The 21,900-nt window shown below is 37.1% G+C and overlaps 1 protein-coding gene across 1 annotated transcript in view; it reads right to left on the bottom strand.

The window, feature by feature from the left end:
* Positions 1-2,051: 2,051 nt before the first annotated feature.
* Positions 2,052-21,900, bottom strand: part of SHPRH (SNF2 histone linker PHD RING helicase) — a 39,778-nt gene continuing 19,929 nt past the window's right edge. The window contains exons 16-29 of the mRNA XM_026044732.1: positions 20,074-20,181; positions 19,171-19,313; positions 17,057-17,230; positions 16,687-16,749; positions 15,872-16,097; positions 13,663-13,806; positions 12,751-12,852; positions 12,023-12,094; positions 10,670-10,858; positions 6,911-7,003; positions 6,597-6,683; positions 6,027-6,205; positions 4,971-5,051; positions 2,052-3,706 (exon numbers count right to left, since the gene is read on the bottom strand). Of these exons, the coding sequence (XP_025900517.1) occupies positions 3,610-3,706; positions 4,971-5,051; positions 6,027-6,205; positions 6,597-6,683; positions 6,911-7,003; positions 10,670-10,858; positions 12,023-12,094; positions 12,751-12,852; positions 13,663-13,806; positions 15,872-16,097; positions 16,687-16,749; positions 17,057-17,230; positions 19,171-19,313; positions 20,074-20,181 (1,758 nt within the window). The 3' untranslated portion in view covers positions 2,052-3,609. The remainder of the gene's footprint in view (positions 3,707-4,970; positions 5,052-6,026; positions 6,206-6,596; positions 6,684-6,910; positions 7,004-10,669; positions 10,859-12,022; positions 12,095-12,750; positions 12,853-13,662; positions 13,807-15,871; positions 16,098-16,686; positions 16,750-17,056; positions 17,231-19,170; positions 19,314-20,073; positions 20,182-21,900) is intronic.

A 21,900-nucleotide genomic window follows, 5' to 3' on the forward strand; every position in this document is an offset into this window, starting at 1 on the left:
CTAGCTTTTCAGTCTATAAAAATGTTCCTGATACAGAGAGTTCAAGCAGTAAGTGTTTTCATTAAACTTCARAACCAGGTCCCACTCATAGCTGGAATAAGTCAGATTTTTCTTCAGAAAGTCATCCAATTCCATACCTTGGGGGAGCAATAAAATTCCTTTTTTTCTTTTTTTTTTTCCCCTTTATATATATTGGTCAATGCAAGAATGCTAAATACTAATTTGTTTCAAATTTAGGTAGCAAAGGATTCAGTGGAATTACCATMTTCAGGCTCCTGAGGCTCCTGGAAAGTATAAGGACTATAGGAAGGCATGGAAAGAGGAAACCATATATTCTGTCAAGGCTCTGCACTGTTCATGTCAGAAGAGACAGTGCTGGAGAGCTGGCACCTAGTCCTTGCCCACTAATCCAGAATTTTAGAGAAGGAAGTAGTCTCTTTACAGTTATAGCCAGAAACAGCTTTTCATTCTTCCTTCCCTAAGATCCCACTTCTGTCCAAGTACGGCTGCTTTTAGAGTAGAGGGCACTCTGCTGGCAGGTAACTTGAGCACGGCAGCAGAGACTGTCCAAAAAGAAAGTGGTTCTGCCAGACCCACCTAACAAGGGGAAAATAAATAAAGTTATCACATCAACTCTTCTCTCCGCTCTATCACTGTCTTCCCTACATAAAAAAGTTACTGCTTGGATGAGAAGCAGCACCACAGAGAAATGATAACTTTAATACGCATGAGAGCCATGAGGTAAATATTCTTTTGTGGTATTTGCCTTGTATGAAAAAMAGAGTATCATGGATTTTCATCAAATGCTACTAACCAGTTAAGATGACAATCTTTTCCTCATGTGGAGAGCAGAGGACTTTATCTTACAGAGGTTTCTTAAGGATCCAAAGTATAATTCACAGAGGTCAATTCAACATCCCGATGGGACGCACTGCTTGCTGAACTTSCAACATGTTTGCATATTGCATGGCTTAAGGAGCACTATTATTTGCATCAAGCTTTAACAGATGCCTCCTTGAGATGGCAGCTCTGTCAGTCTGTTTTACAAGTCTCTGAGCCTRCATATACACTGGGAAAAAGATTCTGCCCCCAAATCCTCACAGCCTGCAATGGGGAAAATACTATTGCTGTTCAAATAGATATGAGAGTTTGGCTTTCCAATTTCAGGTACCTTAGCACAACTTGTGTACATATTTCAGTGTTTCTGTATCAGTTAAAACTAATTCTAGAGGTCTAGGTATTGGTGTTCTGGTAAAAAAACAAACTCAGGACTAAAGTCTTGAGCACCTCTTGATGAGATATTATCCTGTTGTTTAAGAAACCTAAAGCTGCATTCATGTAAATATATAATGAAGCTTCCATTTTTACATCAACAAGCTAAAAACTTTGCAGATCTGGAGATAGCTCTCCTCGAAGATAAATTTTTCACTTTGCTTCTCTGTCTTTACATTCACTGACAACCATTATTCCCACATCCAATTATTTAAAATGGGAGCTATGAATGGAAACACTAGTCGCTTCCAAAACCTATTCACACAGATACATAATTTCTCATAATGAACAGCAGATCCTTGTTCAGTTGCATTACACTGTAAAACATCCAAATTCTCTGCTGATGACTGAAAATCTGGAATGTTGCTGCCCTCCAAGTTCCTGGAGTGTTCGTACACTTTCACTATAAAATAATATTGGCTGGAAGGGATCCACAGAAGTCATCTGGTCCAAGAAACTGCTCACGGTAGGGCCAACTTTGAGGCTAGATCTKGTTGCTCAGAGTCATATTCAATGGAGTTACAAATACATTTAAGGATGGAGCTACACAGTCTCACTACACAAACTGTTTCACCACTCTCACCATGGGGGGGAAAAAAAAAATCTACCGACTCAGAATTCCACTTATTGCAAACTATAATCTATCAAAAGATGAAAACAAACATCTCCAAAGCAAAATATATAAAATTAACACATGTGACAAAGAGCAGGAAATAAAGATGCATTTCAGTAAACTTACTCATAATACTTTAGAACTCATAATTGATCCAGAAGCCTAAAGTAAATACAAATGCCAAAAAGACCTTTCTTTTGATACATTATACAGGTAAATTATATTCATATTTGCTATTAGCAGTAGGAAAAACATGTCTCCCATGCAGAAACACTTAATACTGATAGCGGTATGATGCAACTCAAATACAGCATGCTTGAAAATGGAAAGCAAGTGCAAGAACTACATGACAAGTTGATACAGCAGACTAAGAAATCTCATGGTATTAGAATTTTTATTTCTGGAAAGGGCACATTTTAGTTAATTTCAATTCCAAGTAAGATTTCCAAAATATAAAAAAATATATTTTCTGCTGAAAGAGTAAATGCTGTGATTTGAGGGAAGTAATTTATTGCTTAAGTACACCTTTGCCTAGGGTTTAAATGCAAAATTGTGTTTAATGTCAACTAACTGAGCTTGTTTCCATAATACCAGCAGAAACGGTAGTAATGCAAGGTCCATCAGTTACCTATTCCCAAATACTGAAAATTCATCTACAGTAGGCAAAAAGTTAACCTAAGTTGCTTTTCTCATGTATGTAAGGATGGAAAAATTTCACAAAAGCTTCCTCCCTCTCCACTGACTTAGATTAGATGCCTAATAATATCTACATTGCCTAACTTAATCTGATCTAGTTTGAATACTGTGGTACTTCTGAGGTGGKAAAGTAGATCTAAATAAAAAGTAAAAAATGTACATAAACACCAAGTGACTATAGTAATCAGCAGCCTAGGCAAATGCTTTAAAAGAAAAAAAAAAATAAAAAACCACTAAAAAACACATTCTCCCAGTCTCTCCTACCCCATAGGTGGGACGTTAGGTAAGCACTAAATTAACTATAGCTTCAAGAATAACTTAAAACATGAAGAGTCTTAGACTCAAGCATTTAACTGTGATGTCAAGACCAATACACATACAAAAACCATTAATTTAATTTATCATCATTTTGCAATAAGTGAACAATGAYATTTGTTACTCAAGTCTTATGAATAGCTAAACACCTAATACAAATATCCAAGGGATTATTAAAGAAGAATCATTTAAAGTGTTACCAATAAGATGCTCAGTAATGTTAACAACCCTAGCAGCCCTTTCTAGAAGAATATTAATTTACAGTTGTTCTTCCTGAACAATGCTTTGTACAGTAAAAAACCTACATTTATTTTTATTTTCTGCTTCCCTTGCCCCACCTCAGTCTCCCCCCACCCACACAGCTTTGCTCTCTGACTGAACTACTAGGCAGGCAAACTTGATAGTAAAAATTCCACCGACTTCAAGGGTCCATGATCTCAGCTTCGGAGTCCAGCTCAAATGCTCTTTGGGAATAAAATCCTTGTTTTTGTGTAGTGTGCAAAGTGCAAGTTTTCTCCAGTGCTATCAAAAATGTGCGTGGCTAAGAATTTTACAGAATAAAATGGTAGCAATTGAAAGACTTTCTGTTTTCCAAAAGCTCTAATAAGGACGGATGTTAGATGACTTTTACAGGAATGACAGGTGAAATGTGTTAAGTACAGGTGCTGATTAGGTCAGGTAGCCTCCAATTTCACTTGACAAAACCAATGTTTTTATTCAAGTTCCTCTGCTTCTTCTGTGAAAAGGTCAGCCAAATCTGCYACCGTCAGAACTGAGGCTTCCGACTGTTTCATGGAAGAGCTCGTGTGGCTACGGGAAAGAAGTTGAAATCAAGCATCAGCAAAAGAATGAACTGGAGCAATCTGCTATATGCAGTGAAGGCAGACATCAAATTGCACCAAATAACTGCTCAGCCTTGAAGCTCAGCAGAAAAACACACTTTCTACTAGGCAAAACGCAAACACTGATCACATTCATCTCTTGCACAGTCTGAGCAAGGTACAAAGTTCATCTGCTGTTCCTAGCAGTGGTCCACACCACAGACCTCAGAGGCTGCAGAACATGAGGTAATCAGCTTTGTCCATTGACATATAAGGGATTAGCTTCAGACTCCAAGAATAAGGTTTGATGTTGCTTTAGAGAGATTAGGTTTCATTAACTCATTCAACCACTGCACCTTTTATCTGAATTTAACATATAAAAGTAGTGCTGCTTTACAGACGTGGAAGCAGGCAGGACCATTCTTCCAATTTTAAGCTGAAATCTTTTGTAACTACAGCCATTCAAAGATATGCAAGTAAACGCTTTAGTCTATTTATTAGCAATCATAAACTATGGAAAAACAACTGATTTTCCTTAACCATTGCCTCTTCCTCGACTTGTCGTGTGGATACACTATAGTTAAGAGCATCAGACCTCTTGCATTTTCTGCACAAAGAATGTAAATATCACTTTAGTTCCAAGCCCCGTCTTTTTCTTGCTTATAGTTTATGGCAAGGAGAAACACAGTGCAAACTGCTGTTTCCTCACACCAGACTGGCTTATGAGCTGGCATCTGGACAGCTTTTACATTGACTGCAAAAACCACCAGTGTGACACACAGCATATTTATGCAATTTAAAAATAATTGAGAAAGAATAAAATCCTATGGTACTGCTTAAAGCCCTCGCTCTCTGGTGACAAGCTTAGTGTTGCTCCGTTAATTTCACTTCTTACATACTAGTGGATACTAAAGGAAATGTGTAAACTGAAAGGTTTGTTCAAGCCCCATATTTATGTCCTTAAAGCATAATTTATTATTTGGGTTTTCTTGAAATATTATTCTTGAAATAAAATATATACAACATAAGCAAAATATTCCCCTGAAAATTCAAATTCTTAAACTTGAACACACTCAGGAGTTGAGAGATCAATTTTCCAGTCCTCAGGSGTGTTTTCAGTGCAAATAATTAGACGTAGAGCAAAAAAATTACATTTAAGATACTTGCACTTAATTACAAATAAAAAGTATAGTTGAGGCCTACCTTTTCATTTTCATTGCAATACTAATRTTTCAAAAATATTCAGTTCATACCTTCTGTCTACAGTTTTCAGCATAGTCTGCATTCTCTCTTCTATTGTTGCTTTTATGAGGAAGCGGTGAACGATGGTAGGCCTGAAAGGGTTTTTAAAGCAAAAAACCAAAAGTGAGCAGAAGAAAAGTCACTGTCAGTAGTCAAAGATCAAACTTTGCCTTGTACTAATTATTTTCAGATTACTGAAAAACACCACCTTTGGATTTTTAGAGGAAAAATCTCCCAAGATGCCTAGCAACTTGCATTGACATTTACTGGTGTTTAGCATGTCCACACATTTCTACTTGGCAGGATCACATGCTACATGAACATAAGTCATGACAAGTAAAATCCTGAAGCAGATGCTAAGCAAAGTTCAACYTTCTGTATCCTTACTATAAACAAAAGGGTCCTCCAGTGCCCAGAGTGTGGTTTACAGTAATGACTTTGGTCCACTGATTGCACACAATGTTTTATGCTGCACTGTCACAAGCTGATCCAAGAGGTAAAGCTCAGCATAATGGGCAGCAGTWGTTCAGAGTTTAAATAATATTGTTTTCAAAGATAGCAAAATGCTATAATACTTTAAAAGTCTTTCTTTTTTGACATTAAAGAAAATAAATAAAAATTCAGTTACAAAATAAAAAGAGAAAGCTGGAGTGAAAATAGAAAATGCTAGCTATAAGAAAGTGAAACAGAAAACAGTCACCTTCAAGGCTGCTCAATATGCACCTTTTTCATGTTACGAACCTTGAAGAGCTTGGATACCTTTCAAACCTTGAACTGAAATTTGTTGGGTAACAGCAGTAAACTTTTAAGTGTCCAATAGTACCCACTTAGCCCCTAATAGATGAGAACAGTACTCTGAAAAAATGCAGCAAATGCAGCATGACACAAGAATGGTCAAAGTGAGTTAGACCAAAGGTCCATCTAAGAGTAGTAGCAACGAACAGAAAAAATAGTAAATAAATAAAATCAGTTCAGTCAGCTAGACTGACCATTCAGATTTTCATATAACACTGTGCAGCTCTCTTCTGCACCATATGTGCACGAGCTAGCGTCATCTTAACTCTTACTTTGTTTGGCCAATACGATGAACTCTGCCAATGGCCTGAAGCTCGTGTGCAGGATTCAGAATGGGCTCCACAAGMAGAACGTGAGTCGCTTCTATGATGTTTAGTCCATTGGAACCAGTGTGAAGGGGCAGCAGCAAAATATTGATCTTGGGATCATACTTAAATGCAGAGAGATTTTCCTAAAAGGCAAACATCACAGCAGCATGACAAAATTTCCTCAATAAAGACTGTGGTGGACATCTGAGACATGACCATTCACTGCAATACTGGACAGCCACCAGTAGGTCACCGACTTCTTGCAACATCAGGTCAGCATGTTTCATTCTTACCACCCACGCCAACATTTCTCTCTTAAAATTGAATGTACTGTTTATCTCCAGAGGTTTCATAATACTGGCTTTAAGTGGTTAAGATTTTTAGAATTAATGAACACAGAGATCAAAAATTACACTAAATAAATTTGCTGCTCTTTTACTTTCTCAAATGAAACAATAAGAGGAAGAAATTAACTTCTACAAACTGTAACTTTCTCCAGCTAAAATAGTTTAAAGAGAAATTTCCTTTATGTACCTGAAATTTATTAATTCCATTAATCTGAGAAAAAACCATGTTGTTGTCATACAACGCTTTTGAAATTATGTCCAAGACATCTTGCCACTGCAAAACAAACACAATAAAACTCTATTAGAAATAGCAATGAAAAATAAAACGTATGAATAAATGTTTCAGAGTAGACAAAAAAATCRTTTTATAATATTAGCATTTCAAGTGACTGCACAGAATTACTCAACATTTTGGTAGCTAAGCTGAATTTCTGAAAATATTGTGATAATTTTAAACTCACAGAACACACAACACACAAGACAGAAAATGATGATTAATACCGTTGAGAAAACTAAGGATTTAGCTCCTGGGTCTTTACATTGAATTCTCTTCAGTGTTCGGACCACAGCCTCCACTTTGGTGGAATGACTTCCCTTCAGAAAGAGAAAGAAAGAAAAAAGGTAGATTATTATGCAACAATCCCTTTCAAATTCATTTTTATTATATAGCATTATATTAAGTCATATATATTTTATGCATCTTAAAAGAAATCAGTAAGTACATTATATAATTGTCATGCTCCTTAAAAGTGAAGATGAAATAATAGATGTGTGGAATCTTGCGCTATTTAGACAGCAGCTTCCCAAGTACAGAGTAGGAACAAACTTACTGGGTGGCAACAGAAAGAAGGATGTGCAGGAGACCCTTGAACTGCTTTGATACCTGCCAGCTACAGCGCCTGTGCTGCACTGCAAGCAGCCCAGCCGCACACCCAGGCCCCGTCCCCTGCTGCCAGCAGAGCTGCAGCAGCAGCGGCTGCTGCAAACACGGCACTTAGACCCGCACAGGCTCAACCTGCTCAGCAGCACAGCCGCCAGCGACGCCTCCAAGCGCAGTTGCCTTCCCCTCCCTTCCCCGTTCGTGGAAGAAAAAGGCTACAGGAAATCTTGCACTTTTGCTTCTTTTCCAGTTTGACAACACTAAACCTAAGTTCAGCCTGTTGCGCTACGAGCAACAGCGCATGGCTTCAACCAGCTCAACTATCAAGTTGAGCTTGTTAACTTGCTGTATCAAGTTAATTATCTTAAAAACAATTAGATATTGGCAAATATAATTAATTTAATCCTTACAGGATCTCTACAGAACGTCTGTACATTCTGTCCATCTTCCACTCATCTGAAAGTATGTCACTGAAATGCTTACTGAGTTAACTCACATAAATAGACCCAAGGGAAAAAAAAGATAAAATACTAGTCTGCATACTAGTCCGCTTGGACATTTTGATTTCTGTGTTTCTGTCTTTCCCCTTAATTCAGGGAGAAAGTTCTGAGAAATAGTTCTTTAGTATCTGCCTCTAATCCCTTCAGCAGGCACTTTGTGTTACAATGATTCTACCCAAGGTGTTTTTCTGCAAGGCCATTATTTAATTGCTTGCTTGTTCGTACATGTCTGGCAATTTCATGCTGCAGTACTTTCAGCTGGACAAATATTGTTTTATTTCTGTCTGCACCTGTCCTCCGAATGCTGAATTAACCCTGTTGGCTTGCACCGATGACGGATCAAATTCAGCTTGCGGAGCTGGCACGGGGGGACACCACCAGTGTAAGTGCAAGTCGGGAACCGAGGCTGGGCAGCTCCATCACTCCTGTGTTATGCAACTGAATGAGTGCCCAGCAGAGCTGTGCAAGACCTTCTGTAGCCTCCTTCATTAAAGGCTGCACTAAGCAGCACTATGTMCCCCCCACATCTTCAGGTCTTCTACAATTATTCTGATTCTGTCATAGATTTAAAAGTAAAACATCTTTTTTTATGACATCTCTGTAGCACCTGGTAGGCGTTAACGCCCTGGTTGCAAAAGTCAGACAGTCTATTAAAAATGCCCAAGTCAGGAGGTGTTACAATCTGCAAGGATGAATGTGACATTTGCAATCTTACGGCAGCTGCCTGACACTCATAACCATTCTCAGTTATACTCGAGATTGATTTTCAGCACTGATTGATTGATTCCCCTTGGAATCAGACGTGCCAATTCCCACTCAGGTGCTCTGACCAGCTTTTCCTCTGAAATACTTCTCAGAAAGGGGTCAAGAAACAGGCACTCCGTCTGTGGATAGGGCACTTTGTCTTCTCAGACTAACATTTTTTAAAGCATGATCAGAAAAAGCAATTAAAGAAGCCACATGCTCCTTGTCATTTGCCCAGAGCTGATAACTGACCAGACCATTCATAAACTGTGTTCACACAACAGTATTTTTGCTATTATGTGCTCTGGGTTTTCCATTTGTCTTGAAAAAAGGTGGGCTGCCTGGTACACATGCACCTTCATACTGCCTGTCTAGTGAATATCCAGACATTGCGTTCATACACGGAGCAGCGAGTTCCAAGCAACTACAGAAGAGCAAACACCCGGCTCAGAGCTCTCCTGCGAGCAGCTCCGCTCTGGTGACAGCCTCGCAGCAGCCCCTGTAACACTCACCAGATGCTGGAAGCTTTTCCAAGAAGCAACATATACAGGGATGCCATTAACCTCTCTCCTAGAATAAAATGCTCCCTTTTACAGTAGTCCTTTTGTATGMGACTGAAGCATAAACTTAGCATAGATAATGCTGGTACACTAAAGAGCACGAGGTGTTCAACACAAAAGGAAGAACAACAAAACCAAGCACACACACGGGACAAAAAAAAAGACCAGAGGGACTAAGAAACACACCTCAGTATTCTACAAAAACTATGAAGCTGGTTAACTTTTGTTAACCATCTTCCTTAAAGGAAGGAGGTGAAAGCCTTCACCTCCATTTTTATCATTCACGCTTTTTTTGACAGCACACAGGACAAAGCTACAATATAAAGTGGGTGTGAATGGATGCAACTTTACATGATCTACAAATTCATACCGAATTCACACTTTTCTTAAAACTACAAGTTAATGACTTGATGCCAAAATCCAAGGAAACACTACAGCCCTTTATGCTGGTCAGTAGATGACAAGGCCCTTCTGTGTTTAAAACTTACGAAACGGTTGTTTATATTTGTTGGAAGCCGGATGACATCTCCGCTAAACCCTAAGGAAATAATCTGTTAAAAACTCCCGTAAAGTGTGGTCCTAATACCTAGCACTTCAGGAGTCCAGCCCATTTACTCCCCCTTGTGTCAAATGCTGTCAACTACTTTGAATTTAATAGTTTGATTTACGATGCATCTGCCCATGAAATGCAATTGTGCAGGGACTTAACTAGTGCAAGTTTTGCAACCTCAACTCCAGCAGGGGAAAGCAAACCTTTACAGAGATGCCAGTCTCCACCTTTGTACTTTAGGCCAAAACCCTCCTATTTTTCCTTCTTCCCTCCCAGCTATGCTGACCATGGGTTAAAAATGGCAAGGAGCACTAATAGGTTTTCAAAAAAAAAAAAAAAGCAAGCAAAGCACCTGAGACAATAGGGTGCAGAATAAGAAAAGAAAAAAATTTACACTCTGAAACTTGTTGAGAACAATGGCAGAGGAGCTCAACTGGTCTCACAATAACATTATAACAACATGACATAATCATGCAGGTGAAACAAGGGAAACATCTACTTTCCATACCATGGAAACCTTTCCTCACAGAACATATTCACGTATATTCCAATGAAAAGCCCTCTTTTTAAAAATCATGTTTTATGAGATAATCATTCTATTCTCTCTAGTGTGATTTATTCCTGAATCCATTTCTTATTAAAACCTGTGGGCTTTTTTCCCCAATTGTAATTTATCTAGGGAACAATATTTCAGACATTTGCAAACTGCAAAACTGCTCTCAGGTATGTAGAAAGCTAGAGAAGCATTTATTTTAAATAAAAGTTGAGAATCGGGATTTAAGTTGTGTGGCTAAAAATGCAGATTTATCAATTTAAAATATTTATATTACACCAGTAATTTAGCTTTACGGTATATGCAGTTTTCTCAGACTGGATTCCTTTTAGCCAAGGTAGCAAAACTAGACCTCAAAAAGAAAAAAACACCCTCAGCTCTGCATTCCTACAAAAAGACAAAACAAACAACGAAACGAACAAAGAGCACCCTCCAAAAACACCATAGCCAACCCCCCTAGGTAAGCAGCTTACCTTTACAGGAATGTCCTCCTCCTGATTTGCAGTTTCGGCAGTAAAGACATAGGATATCTCTTTATGAGACGTTGTCTGCCTGCAGATGGCACATTTAATGGAGCTGCGGCGGGTGCCCACGCTGTACTGCTCTATGATGATGGCTACGCACTCGTTGCAGAAACAGTGGCCGCACGTCAGCACTGCCCACTGCACACGGAATCAGGGAAAAGAAGATAAAAAATCCAGTATCACTATCATAGAAACACAGAAGAACAATGTACGTATGCAGTAGTAACTTATATTTTCACAGAAACATTGTTTTGCTAAACTCAGATTAAACAAAGAATTTTAGAGCTTTTTTTTCACCACTACAGCTGTTAAGAAGCCTAGATTTCAAAGTTTACCAGGTCAAAGGGATTAATTATGTGTACAAGTTCTCCACATCTATTGTTCATATTTTTTTCCATTTTTGCAAAGAATTAACAGTCATTTTATATATAAACACAGTCTTAATGCACTGGTCAAATACACAGCAAACATTAGCAATGTACTTTTAAACAAAATGATACAAATATTTGTAGTGGCCATCTGCAAACACTCAGATTCCATCAATATGCAACAAATTAAGGCATTTTCTTTCAGAAATTTTTATAAAGATTGAATGAAGTCCTATGCACCATTTTTAGATCTAAGAAGAAATTGAGGAAGGTCCTCTGCACAAAGAATCTTATTCCCCCCGCCCAGAAACAAGCAAGTGGAAAAAATGGTGTTGCAGAAGCTGTCCTTCCTTTGACATGCTCGATCACCTAAGACTCACTTGTAAAGCTGGTTTGCCTTTAGAAATGGTCTCTATCATGTACACTCTGCAGTATGTAACCAATGGAAGAAAAGCCTGATACAACTTCCTTGCAACAGGATGACTACTATAACCAAGTGGCAATCTCAGCCATATTAAWAATAATAATAATCAGTAGTTTTCCTTTTAGGGAGCTTCTCCACCTTTGAGATGGCACAGGGCAATCACTCTCGAAAAGAACCTGCATGGCCCTGGAATAAAACGGAGGGGAGGTTGTAGAAATGTGCCAGGAAAGCAGCTCATGTGYACACATGCCTGGAACATGAGCTGAAGTGAAAATATCTTAAATAGTTGAAAAAGAAAATAGCTTAAAAAGAGCCAGTTTAGTTTGACTGTACCGGAGTCCTTACATGTTTAACTCACACATAAACAACAGTACATTACAGGAAAGAGTTTTACTTACCTTGCTTTACTATAATGTTCAGTTAGCTTATGTCTGGAAAACTTAACATGGAAGTGGCTCAACTCTAGGTAAAGACTCTACAGAAGAGAAAAATGTTGACTGAACATCTCACCTGCTTTCCCAGTTGACGTGCACAGATGGGGCATGGTTCTGGATTGACTCCTCCAGTAGTTTTATCTTGAGACTATAAAGTAGGAAAAAGAATAGCATCATTTTTTATTTCAMCAAAGAAAATATTATTTTCTTTAAAACAAGCTACTTGGAAAATTAATGCTGATGTCAAAAACAGGGGTGAGAATGGACCTGCAAATTTCAAAATATTATGCAGGAAGAAATAAATGAATTTAGGAAGTACTAAATATTTAATGTAAAGTCATTCATTAAGTAAAAGGATTCTGTTCATACTGCAGCCCTTCAGACAGTATCTGCATCTTTATGCTTTCTTTAAGCATTGGCACACTTATTTGAACACTATGATTAAGTAACGTAATATACAATTTAATCTATAATCCTATTCGTGTGTGTTTCAGAAGCCAAGTTCTTTGTATAAACATATCAAGGTTTATGATTTTACAAGACACCGAATGCAGGCCAGTCACTTTTAATGAAGAATTTCACTATCTAAAACGATTCCATAGTTTTATAATTCAACAAATGGACAAAACATATAATGTAATAACATTATGACTATCCAATAACCCCAAAGCAACACACTGAATTTCAACATGTAGTGAATCTTTTTCAAGAATTTTTATGTTTTTATAAATGTATTTTAAATGAAAATATAGGCAGTTTTCTTCCATTTTAGTTTAGCAAAGATCAAGAAACAGTAAATCTCACCTTCTCCAGGTTAGTGAGATAGAGAAGTTGTCCCAATTTCTTCTGAAGCTGTGATTTGGCAACTGCCTTGTCATTCAAAAGTTTCACTCGATTTTGCTCTACCTACCAAAACAGCAGTAAACAAATACATAAAAACAAGAAATGAATACTAAAGTTTTTGAGAAAAGCTTTTTTTTATTTTCCAAATTTAAACCAAATAATTTATTGGGGATAGTTAATTTTGCAAATTTAGCCCGAGTATCTCCCTAAGCAGAATGACTGTGAACTCCTTTCCTGTATCCAGTAGAAATACAGAACAGAGAAGGGATTGAGACAAGAAATATCCATACGGCTACTTCCCTAGAGAAAAGCAGCATTTTGGTCTAACAGACAATCTCACAGAAAAAGAATAGAAAGCCTTTGTTTCTGCTGAAAGTATGTTTTTCTATTACTTGGGGGAGGAGACGGTGGGGGAAGGCTCCAAGGCTGCTCAGGAATTCCAAAGTGCTGAAAAGAGCTTTTCCTTTTTAGTTTTCTCTGTAAGGATTTAAGCAGCAGTGAGAATGAAAACAGGTGAGAAGTCAGGTCAATTTAATCTTCCACCAGATTGGAAAACTGAAGTCACAGAGAGGGGTCCCATTGTTCCTTGTTCAGCATGGAAAGGAACAGCCTTTTGGAAACATGCTGCTCTCACAGCCAGAAGACAGAGAAAATACATCAAGACAGTAATTCTGAGCTCCAAAAGGTCCAGACATTAAATGTAAAAGTACATAAGAACTCTTCTGTTGCCTAGACTTTCAGAAAACAAAGCAGACACACTATATATGAACAGATACAGATATATATTTTGCTTTTGTAGGAAGCAGGAATCCAAAGCAAGCTGCTTTATTCCTTCAGAACAAAAATCCACCTCTTTCTCGCCAAGTACTCTACCTCGTGTGGTTCGATGATGTGGAGAACCGGCGGGTTTGGTTTGGGCTCGTCAGGATGACGCACTCTCAGCCGTTCCGTAGCCATCGCTAGTTCATCAATAGCAGACACATGATCCCTCAGCACCATCCAATATTCATGAAGCAGCTAAAAGAAAAGCCTAAACTAATTAGTAGCAGATTTCTTGGGTTACCTTTATTTTGCCTCCAACACAGGCAGTATAATGGGAAGCTTCTTTTGGAGTAAGGGATAAGATTGCTTCACAGTAATTCAGCAACAACAAAAATTATGAAGGAACACTAGACCAGTACAGGAATGATCTTACCTGCTGTCTTTTCTGGCATCTCTATGCGAAAATATAAACAGTTCTTTGTCACTTTTTTTTCCCTACAGCTATTAGAACAACTCAAGCAATTCAAAGCTCAGACATGGAAATGCCTAGGACTAAGGATAAGGAACAATGACCACATATTTTTTAGTCACCTAATTATTATGGTAGTAAGGCGGCTGCTTGAAGGTGATGTATTAGCTCACTTCTTTAAAATGGATTTTTTCTGACCTTAACAGCTGTGTGTTCAGTGCTCTTGAGGACAAGGGTACAGACAAGACTGACACCTGATTAAATTCTCTAAGCAAAAGTAACTGCAGGCATTAAGAAATGGCTAAGACTGGAAGTATGCTATACAAATCGACAAATCTTAGTATTTTAAAAACTGATAATACCATACTTCTTTCCAAGGAAGCTTTCTACAATTTAAGTATTATATCCAAATATAATCTTACAGAATTTTAAGACTTTTTGCAAATTGTTTTACAAAGGCCAAAAGTTACTGATGATGAGAATCTTTGTTGCCTAATTGCAGCAGAAAAATCCCCACCACATAGTCTAAGCCTCAGTAACTGGATGGCTTGCATCATGCTGAAGCATAAGAGCAAGGAATAATATTTTTCAATCAGTGTTTTGGTACCACATTCAGCTAACTTACATTTGTGCTGCTTTCAGAAGGTCATTACATATTTAATAATTTTAACTATCAGATATCTAAGCACTGTGTAACATGTCAATTTATTTACAAGGCTTTTACATGGTGTCAATCTATTGTTTGTTTGTTTGTTTTATGGCAGCTGCAGTTGCAAGTTTCACATTTAAAGGCAGCACTCCCAAGCCCAATTTGAGGAATGGAAGTGATCAGTTATCAAGTGTGCTGAGAAACAAAGACAGCCTGAGTTCAGTTAGTTTATCTATCTTAGGTTAGATATCTTTTTCTCTAGAATATCTTTTCTTCTTGTACAGACTAGATATAGTGCCAAAAGCTTTTTTTCCTGGATGGCAGACTTCTGTAAGAAGTAGCTCTGCTTTTTCAAAGTCTCCTACGAAAAAGGACAAGTCTCTTGACTCACGAAACAAAAGGCTTGGGAGGAAGGCCCCAGAGACAAAAAAAAGCTCGCAAGGAACAGGGTTTGCTCAGATGTCAGCCCAGAGAAGATGAGTGCATAAAAGAACCACAAAGGAGATAATCTTGACACCAGTATAGCAAGAGTAATATACTCAAATGGAAATGTATGCAAATCAAAAAGGAGAAGGATTTAAGAGAATCTATTTCTGATTAAATTTTATGTATAAAACAGGATGAGACCCTGTGCCCCAGTTCCTCTCCCTTCTCCTTCACTGTTACTCACTGCAAGGAAGCCCACAATTGTGAGAGTAAGTGAGGCCTGGCATATGCCTGTGTATTCCCAGCCCGGAAGAGAGGCATGATTTCAGGTGACATTGTGTAGCACAGTTCATTGTGCTGCAGTTTACTCCAAGCAAAAAAATCTGTACCTAGCCCAAGATAGAATGTAAGCTAAATTAAAAAACAGATCAGCACTAGATTTGTTGATTTCTGACACATTCTGATATAACTAAACAGGAAAACAGTCTGATTATATCATATTTACAGTCCTAATAGATTATAGTACTTACGAATTTGCTTAGTAGCCAGTCGAGCTCTTTTAGTAATTGCTAAACCATACAAAATATTTTTAATTAAATTGTTTAAAGGACTGTTTTCACTCCTTTAAATACAGAACAATTTGTCTCTGCACGAATAAACCCCGATTTTATTCATCTTTGCACGAATAAACCCCAATTTCAGACAACAACTTTGATTTGTTYGAATTACATGAAAAGCACCCCATAAATGTTTTTCCAGAGCCTCGTTTGCTGTACCTTGTACTCCTTTTTCCACGCCTCAAAGAGCTCCAGAAAGAGGCTGCCCTCCTCAGTCATCCTGGCGTCCATCCGGTGCGCTTTGGCGAAGGAGAGCACAGCTTTCAAGGCACGCTCCGTTTCACTGGTTGCCCACAGTCCTCGACTTGTGGTGGGTAGACGGTCATCAACAAGTCCTTCTTCATCTTCTATCATCTCTTCAAATATAGCCATTTGGCCTTTAACGCTTAGAAATAAGCCCAACAGAGTTTTCATTACTGATTTTGTACTTTCATATCCATTTCTACCTATTCATCATATACTTCAGTCTCCTAGCATTTCATTAAAGGAAAAAGGAAAACAAAATAAGATATATACACATACCATACATGCAGCTGTTCTATTACTTGATATTCTGAAACTTGCTTACAACACAGTGAACTTGCTACAAGAAAAGAAATCCCTGACAGGACATTTTGTCAGCTCAAAACCAACAATTTTTGCAAAGGTTAATGCATTTTTTTTTTCCTAGTGGTTATAAAGGACTCTGGAATATCACAATCACTAAAAATACTTCGCAATTCTGACTTCTTCAGTCAGCATGAGAGTTGCAGTCAAAATCTGATGCAAAGTCTGCTGCTGAGTATTAGATCATTTAAGAAATCTACAGTGTCCCAGTACCCTTTTGAGAAACCACACCAATTCAATCATTTTAGGCACTTTGGTCTTTGATTCTGTAGTAAGATTGTTCTAAACAATTTTAAGTAGAAAATAAAAAACAGTAACTTTCACTTTTAGTTTTCTAGTAGGAAAAGTTTATAAAACCATGAACTTACGTGTGAGAAAAGAGCTTTGACTCATATTCTGTGAACAACTCGTCAGCCTTACAGAAGACACAGCTGGAATGCAGAATAGAAGCACTCAGAATTTGACCAGAAAACAAAGTAACTCCTAATAAGTGCTACTTCAACGGATATAAACACAAACCAACTCCTTAAAAAACCAAGTCTCATACATATASTTGAGACAAGTGACTGCCAAAGATTTTATAAAAATAAGGTTATGTGTCTTAACAACTGCATTTGTCATGGCTGTCTAAATATAAATCTTCCCTATAGATTAAGGATACCCTTCTTTTCTTTCTGCACATATCTCAAATGAAGGAAAATAGACCTTTAAAATATATTTCATATTTTTTAGACATACTTGTTAAGTGGAAGCCTCACAGGGCGCAAGTGGCAGATAGTGGCAGCCTCAATAACCTGCTTAGAGGGAGGGCCTTCTAAGTTTTTCACRGCTTCTCTTACAGTCTTCTGGAACTTCTTCACTTCATCCATTTGGGTCGTGAGCAGGTACTGAAGGCCTCTGCAGTCACGGAATCTGATTTAAAGAAAGGGGAATTCACAGTGCACTGAATCACTGGGACAAAATTGAAAGAGGAGAGAAACAGCCGTATATTACTTTCTATACTGTCCTTCAGTTGATACCTTGAAAATGCTTTCTACAAAGTGCCATATTAGCTATTGGAGATCAGTCCTATGTTCTCGCTGAGATCGTGCCTGATATTCATARAAAACAAACACAATCCAAGACTTGAGAGGCGCAACTGTAAACAACCTGCAACATTATGACCCACAATGCAAAATCTACCCAAGTTTAAGTATGACAAAGCCCTAGCCTTATTTAATCTGCTGCTTATTTAATCTTTCAATTCAAATTTTCAACGCAATTCAAAGCAGGCACATGTAGCCACTGCAAAAAAGCCATAGCGTTTGGCATCTTATCTTTCAACTTAAAAATGTTTAAATGAACATGAAAGTGAACTATTTCCCTAAAATCTCATTGGCCTTCTCAAGTAGACTTGGAACACGGACACCAGTAAGTATTTCTTATATTATATTCTTCCTGTGTACAGGGGTCTCTTCCTGAAAACATGGTTCAAGATGTCATCTTTACAAAGTCTTACATGCAGATGTAAGACAATGTGTTGCAGGATGAGGTGGTTCTACCTCAAAGAAAAAGCTTAATCTGAAACATCCCTTTTGTAAAGTGAGGTAAAGTTAGAAAAGAGCAAGTTCAACAACACTAATATACTTCAATTTTTAAAATGACAGTTTTAAAATGACAGAGCAATATAAATTTGAAAATAAAACAAAGTTGCCTAACATGGCAGTCTGCAAATACATGAATTAGCATTAAAAGTCCATCGTTAATACAATCAGTTGTCAAATATTCCCATATCATACCCCTATTTATCATTTCCAATACTCAACTATAATTTTCTATTACTGRGCACTGGAACAGGCTGCCCAGGGAGGTTGTGGAGTCTCCTTCTTTGGAGATCTTGAAAACCCGCTTGGACGCAGCCCTGTGCCMCGTGCTCTAGGTGWSCCTGCGTGAGCAGGGGGGTTGGACTAGATGACCTCTGAGGTCCCTTCCAACCTTGGGCATTCTATGATTCTATGACTGGTAAACTAAAGAGAAAATAGCCTCAAATTTATTTAGAGCAGAGACAAAAAAAATYATCATTCTCAAATGGTATTTCACAATTTCTGCCAAATTAAATACATAAAATATCTGGTTAAGTCTAATAGCGAGCAAGGGCTTACCATCTTTTGGGAGCATGGTGACAGAGTAAACAAACTGAAGGATATGTCTTTATGTAACTGTTTATTTCTGTACACACACACACTCCCCTAGTAATATGCATCTAACTGAAATAAGGGCAAAAGATAATGGCCACAAGATACAGGTTATATTGATTTACCAGAAGGGAAAGTTCTTTCACCAAGTATAGGTCAAAATTTGGAAAAARTGAACTATCTGGATAATACCAGACAGCAGCAGTTCCAGTAAAATTGTAGTACTGCTTTCTCCAGTATGAGACAAAACCGGAAATCTTTAGTCAGAMAAACAGTAATGCTATATTATGTTGTATCCAAGGATTTTCTTAATATAGCTTGACCACTTCTCATTTATCTAAGTCAGTTTATTTYGAAGGTTACGCAATCATAATGCAATAAACTTTGAATTATTTTTGCTCAGCAGTTGCACAGATGCAGAAAATGATAAAATCAATGCAGATAATTCATAGGAGAGCATCCTAAAGAATGTTTATCTAGCCAAAATTGAAATTTCTCCTGCTTTTGAAGTTTCCTATTTAATTATCTCCCTTATCTTGGAGTGTTTTAGAGATGAATTATAGCCCAGATGTTCTACAGAAAAGGTATCTGTCCTTTAATTCTAACTGTTAGCAAAGACTGAAATACTGGAGCAGACTTAACAGTATTAACTATCCTGTGTCGTAGTTACTCTCTTACTTGTCTGCCATGGAGAGTTTGTTAGTTTGCTGTTTGTAGTTGCTGTTTATCTCATTTTGCACACGCTGAACAAGCTCCTCATCAATGGCATACTGTATTGCTGTCTGGATGACATCCAGCCACCAAGGGGAACCAGAACGTATCTGTRGGCAAAAGAATATTTATTTGTGAACATTAAATAAATACCCAATTTACTAATTGTATTATTATATTAACATTGGACTTATGCTGCTCTTTTGGCCTAAAATAGACTATTAAATTCTATAGGAAATTATTAGGACATAAGGAAATACTTTTAACTTACTCCTTTTCCTGTTTAAGAGAATACATAAAGATGAAGAATGAAGATGGAAAAGACAATTTTGTTCACGCATTCTATTACAAATAACATTTAATCTCATGTCTTCATCAGTTCAGTAATACTTTATAACTTCCCATTGAACCTGACTCGTCCCAAAGACTAAATGCAGTTAGGCATTAAGCCAATGACTAAATGCATGTTAAAACAAACAAACAATACAAAATCATTCAAAATTTTTTTTGAAAGTAACTGAAATGTTATCTGAAATACTTCAGAAATATGTCAAGGCCAAAGCCTGTAACTTTTAGAACTAAACTATATATGAAAAATAGATAAAAGTAAAAAATATGTTAAACTGTACTAAAATTATCTCACTATGACTGTGTATTTATCTTTTTAGACATCTGTTCATCATGTATTGTGAGTTCCTTTAAGTAGCGAACACAGAATACAATTTGGGGCTCTATGTGTTCACGCTGTCCAACTCCCATTACCAATGGGGTCTGAAGAAATTATTAGAGATAAATACCTGGAGTTTTGAATGAACAGATGAAACATATTAAAAAAAAACCTCACAAACTAAATATGCAAGAGATACCTGCCTTTCTCTGGAGATCCCGAATCGTCTGGGTAACCGGCTGTAAGGCCTGATGGGCTTCAGCAACTTCTGCATTGGATTTACTCATATAATGCTGGCGAAGTTGTTCTGCCTATATGAAGATGGCAATATAAGTCCTGCATAATTTATTTATATTTATAATGTATAATTAAATATGTAAAAAATTCCTCAGCTATCAGACTATTTTAGAATGGCTAGCAACCTAAAGTGCATAATGTAGCCACCTACATTTCTGAGCAAAATTTAGCATTACTTTTTTTTCCCCTCTAGAGTTTGACATTTATTAAGACTGAAAAACTTYTATGCTACTATTAAGTCTAAAAACTCCATGTGAAGACAAACTATAACTAAGATGTTAAGTATACAGGTTTAAAACATACATTATATTGAACCTTCAAAGCAAAAACATCCTAGAATAATTTGAGAACAGAATGATTTAACTTCACCTATATGTGGTACATGCTTATACACTAACATGAAAAGTTGAAATACAAATTTCATTTTTAGGTGAAAATACGTTTTTTCAACAAAAAATATTTCTGACAGTGAAAATCCCTTGTGGCCTGTGATGTTATAAAAGATTGAAATCATCCATTTGATATTTTAACATCTGCTGAACAAACAAATGATGTCTCATATGTAATAGGTACAGAAATCTTCACCATTACGTTCATTAGATATCTACATTTTGTGCATTCTAGAGTGYGTTAAGGGCTTCATTTTGATTTATTTGCGAAGATCAAAATAACTATATTACTGCTATGGATGAAGCTCAGTTACTGAAAACAGAGAAGACTGGAGTATTAGATGAGCTGTTTGTGACAGATGGCTCTGAAGAGCTTTCTCCACTTTTCATCTTTAAATAAAGTTTCCAATCCTGTTCCTCGTAACCTCAGGAGAAGATGTAAATAAATTGTTATGACTGTAGGACATTAAAAAATTGACAGTCTACAAAGGCTGAAAGAAACATATTTAAATCTACTTATCCAAATAGTTTAAATCACTTTCTTGAGAGGCTCAAATATAATTTTACCAATCTTTCCCTCAGGATATTCCTATACCTGGAGATGTGAATTTGAAGTAGTTGTCCTTCACTCATGCAGATGACATTTATAGGAGCAATCTGTTAACAYTTAACTGTAGAAACTAGCTCAAGGAAAAGTTTTTACTACTTGTTACTATATTGAGCCAAAAAGAAATGGAAGAGGAATTTGAGCCAAAAATGGTCTAAAATCYTGTCTGTGGGGGGCGAATAGAGTGCAGAAAGTAAGAATACAATTTAACACAGCAGCTAATTCAGATGAAATTCCTCTTCATATAAGAGAAGTGCATGGCAAGCACTAAGACATTCAACACTAAGTTGGGAGACAACAGCCAATGTGTCTGTTATTTGYATATCAATAAGTACAGCACATAAATAATTTCTAGGAGGAAGGACCACAGATCATCATCTTGGTGGGTGACAAAAGTTTCAGGAAATAAAATATGTATTCAGTATGTTTTCAGGTTTTATTATTTTTTATTCTGTACATAAAGAAGATCCCCAAAGTAGATGGGGATTAAAAAGTCAAGTGTTTCACAATTTTTGTCATTAATGGACTGGTAAAAATTCACCACCATTCATCAATCTTAGCAACTTGGGACTAGAAGCAAAGATCTATCAGAATATGTTTCTGAGAGAGAAAAAAAAGAAAAAAAGAAATGCTGCCTATACACAGAATTTGTATAAAAAATATAACAAGATACCAACGAAACAAGAGGAAAAACGATCCCTACCACATAAGTGGATAGGCAAGGAGAATTGGGTTTG

The sequence above is a fragment of the Nothoprocta perdicaria genome, unplaced genomic scaffold, assembly GCF_003342845.1.
Source record: "Nothoprocta perdicaria isolate Ctin4 unplaced genomic scaffold, notPer1 scaffold_38, whole genome shotgun sequence".
NCBI lineage: Eukaryota > Metazoa > Chordata > Aves > Tinamiformes > Tinamidae > Nothoprocta > Nothoprocta perdicaria.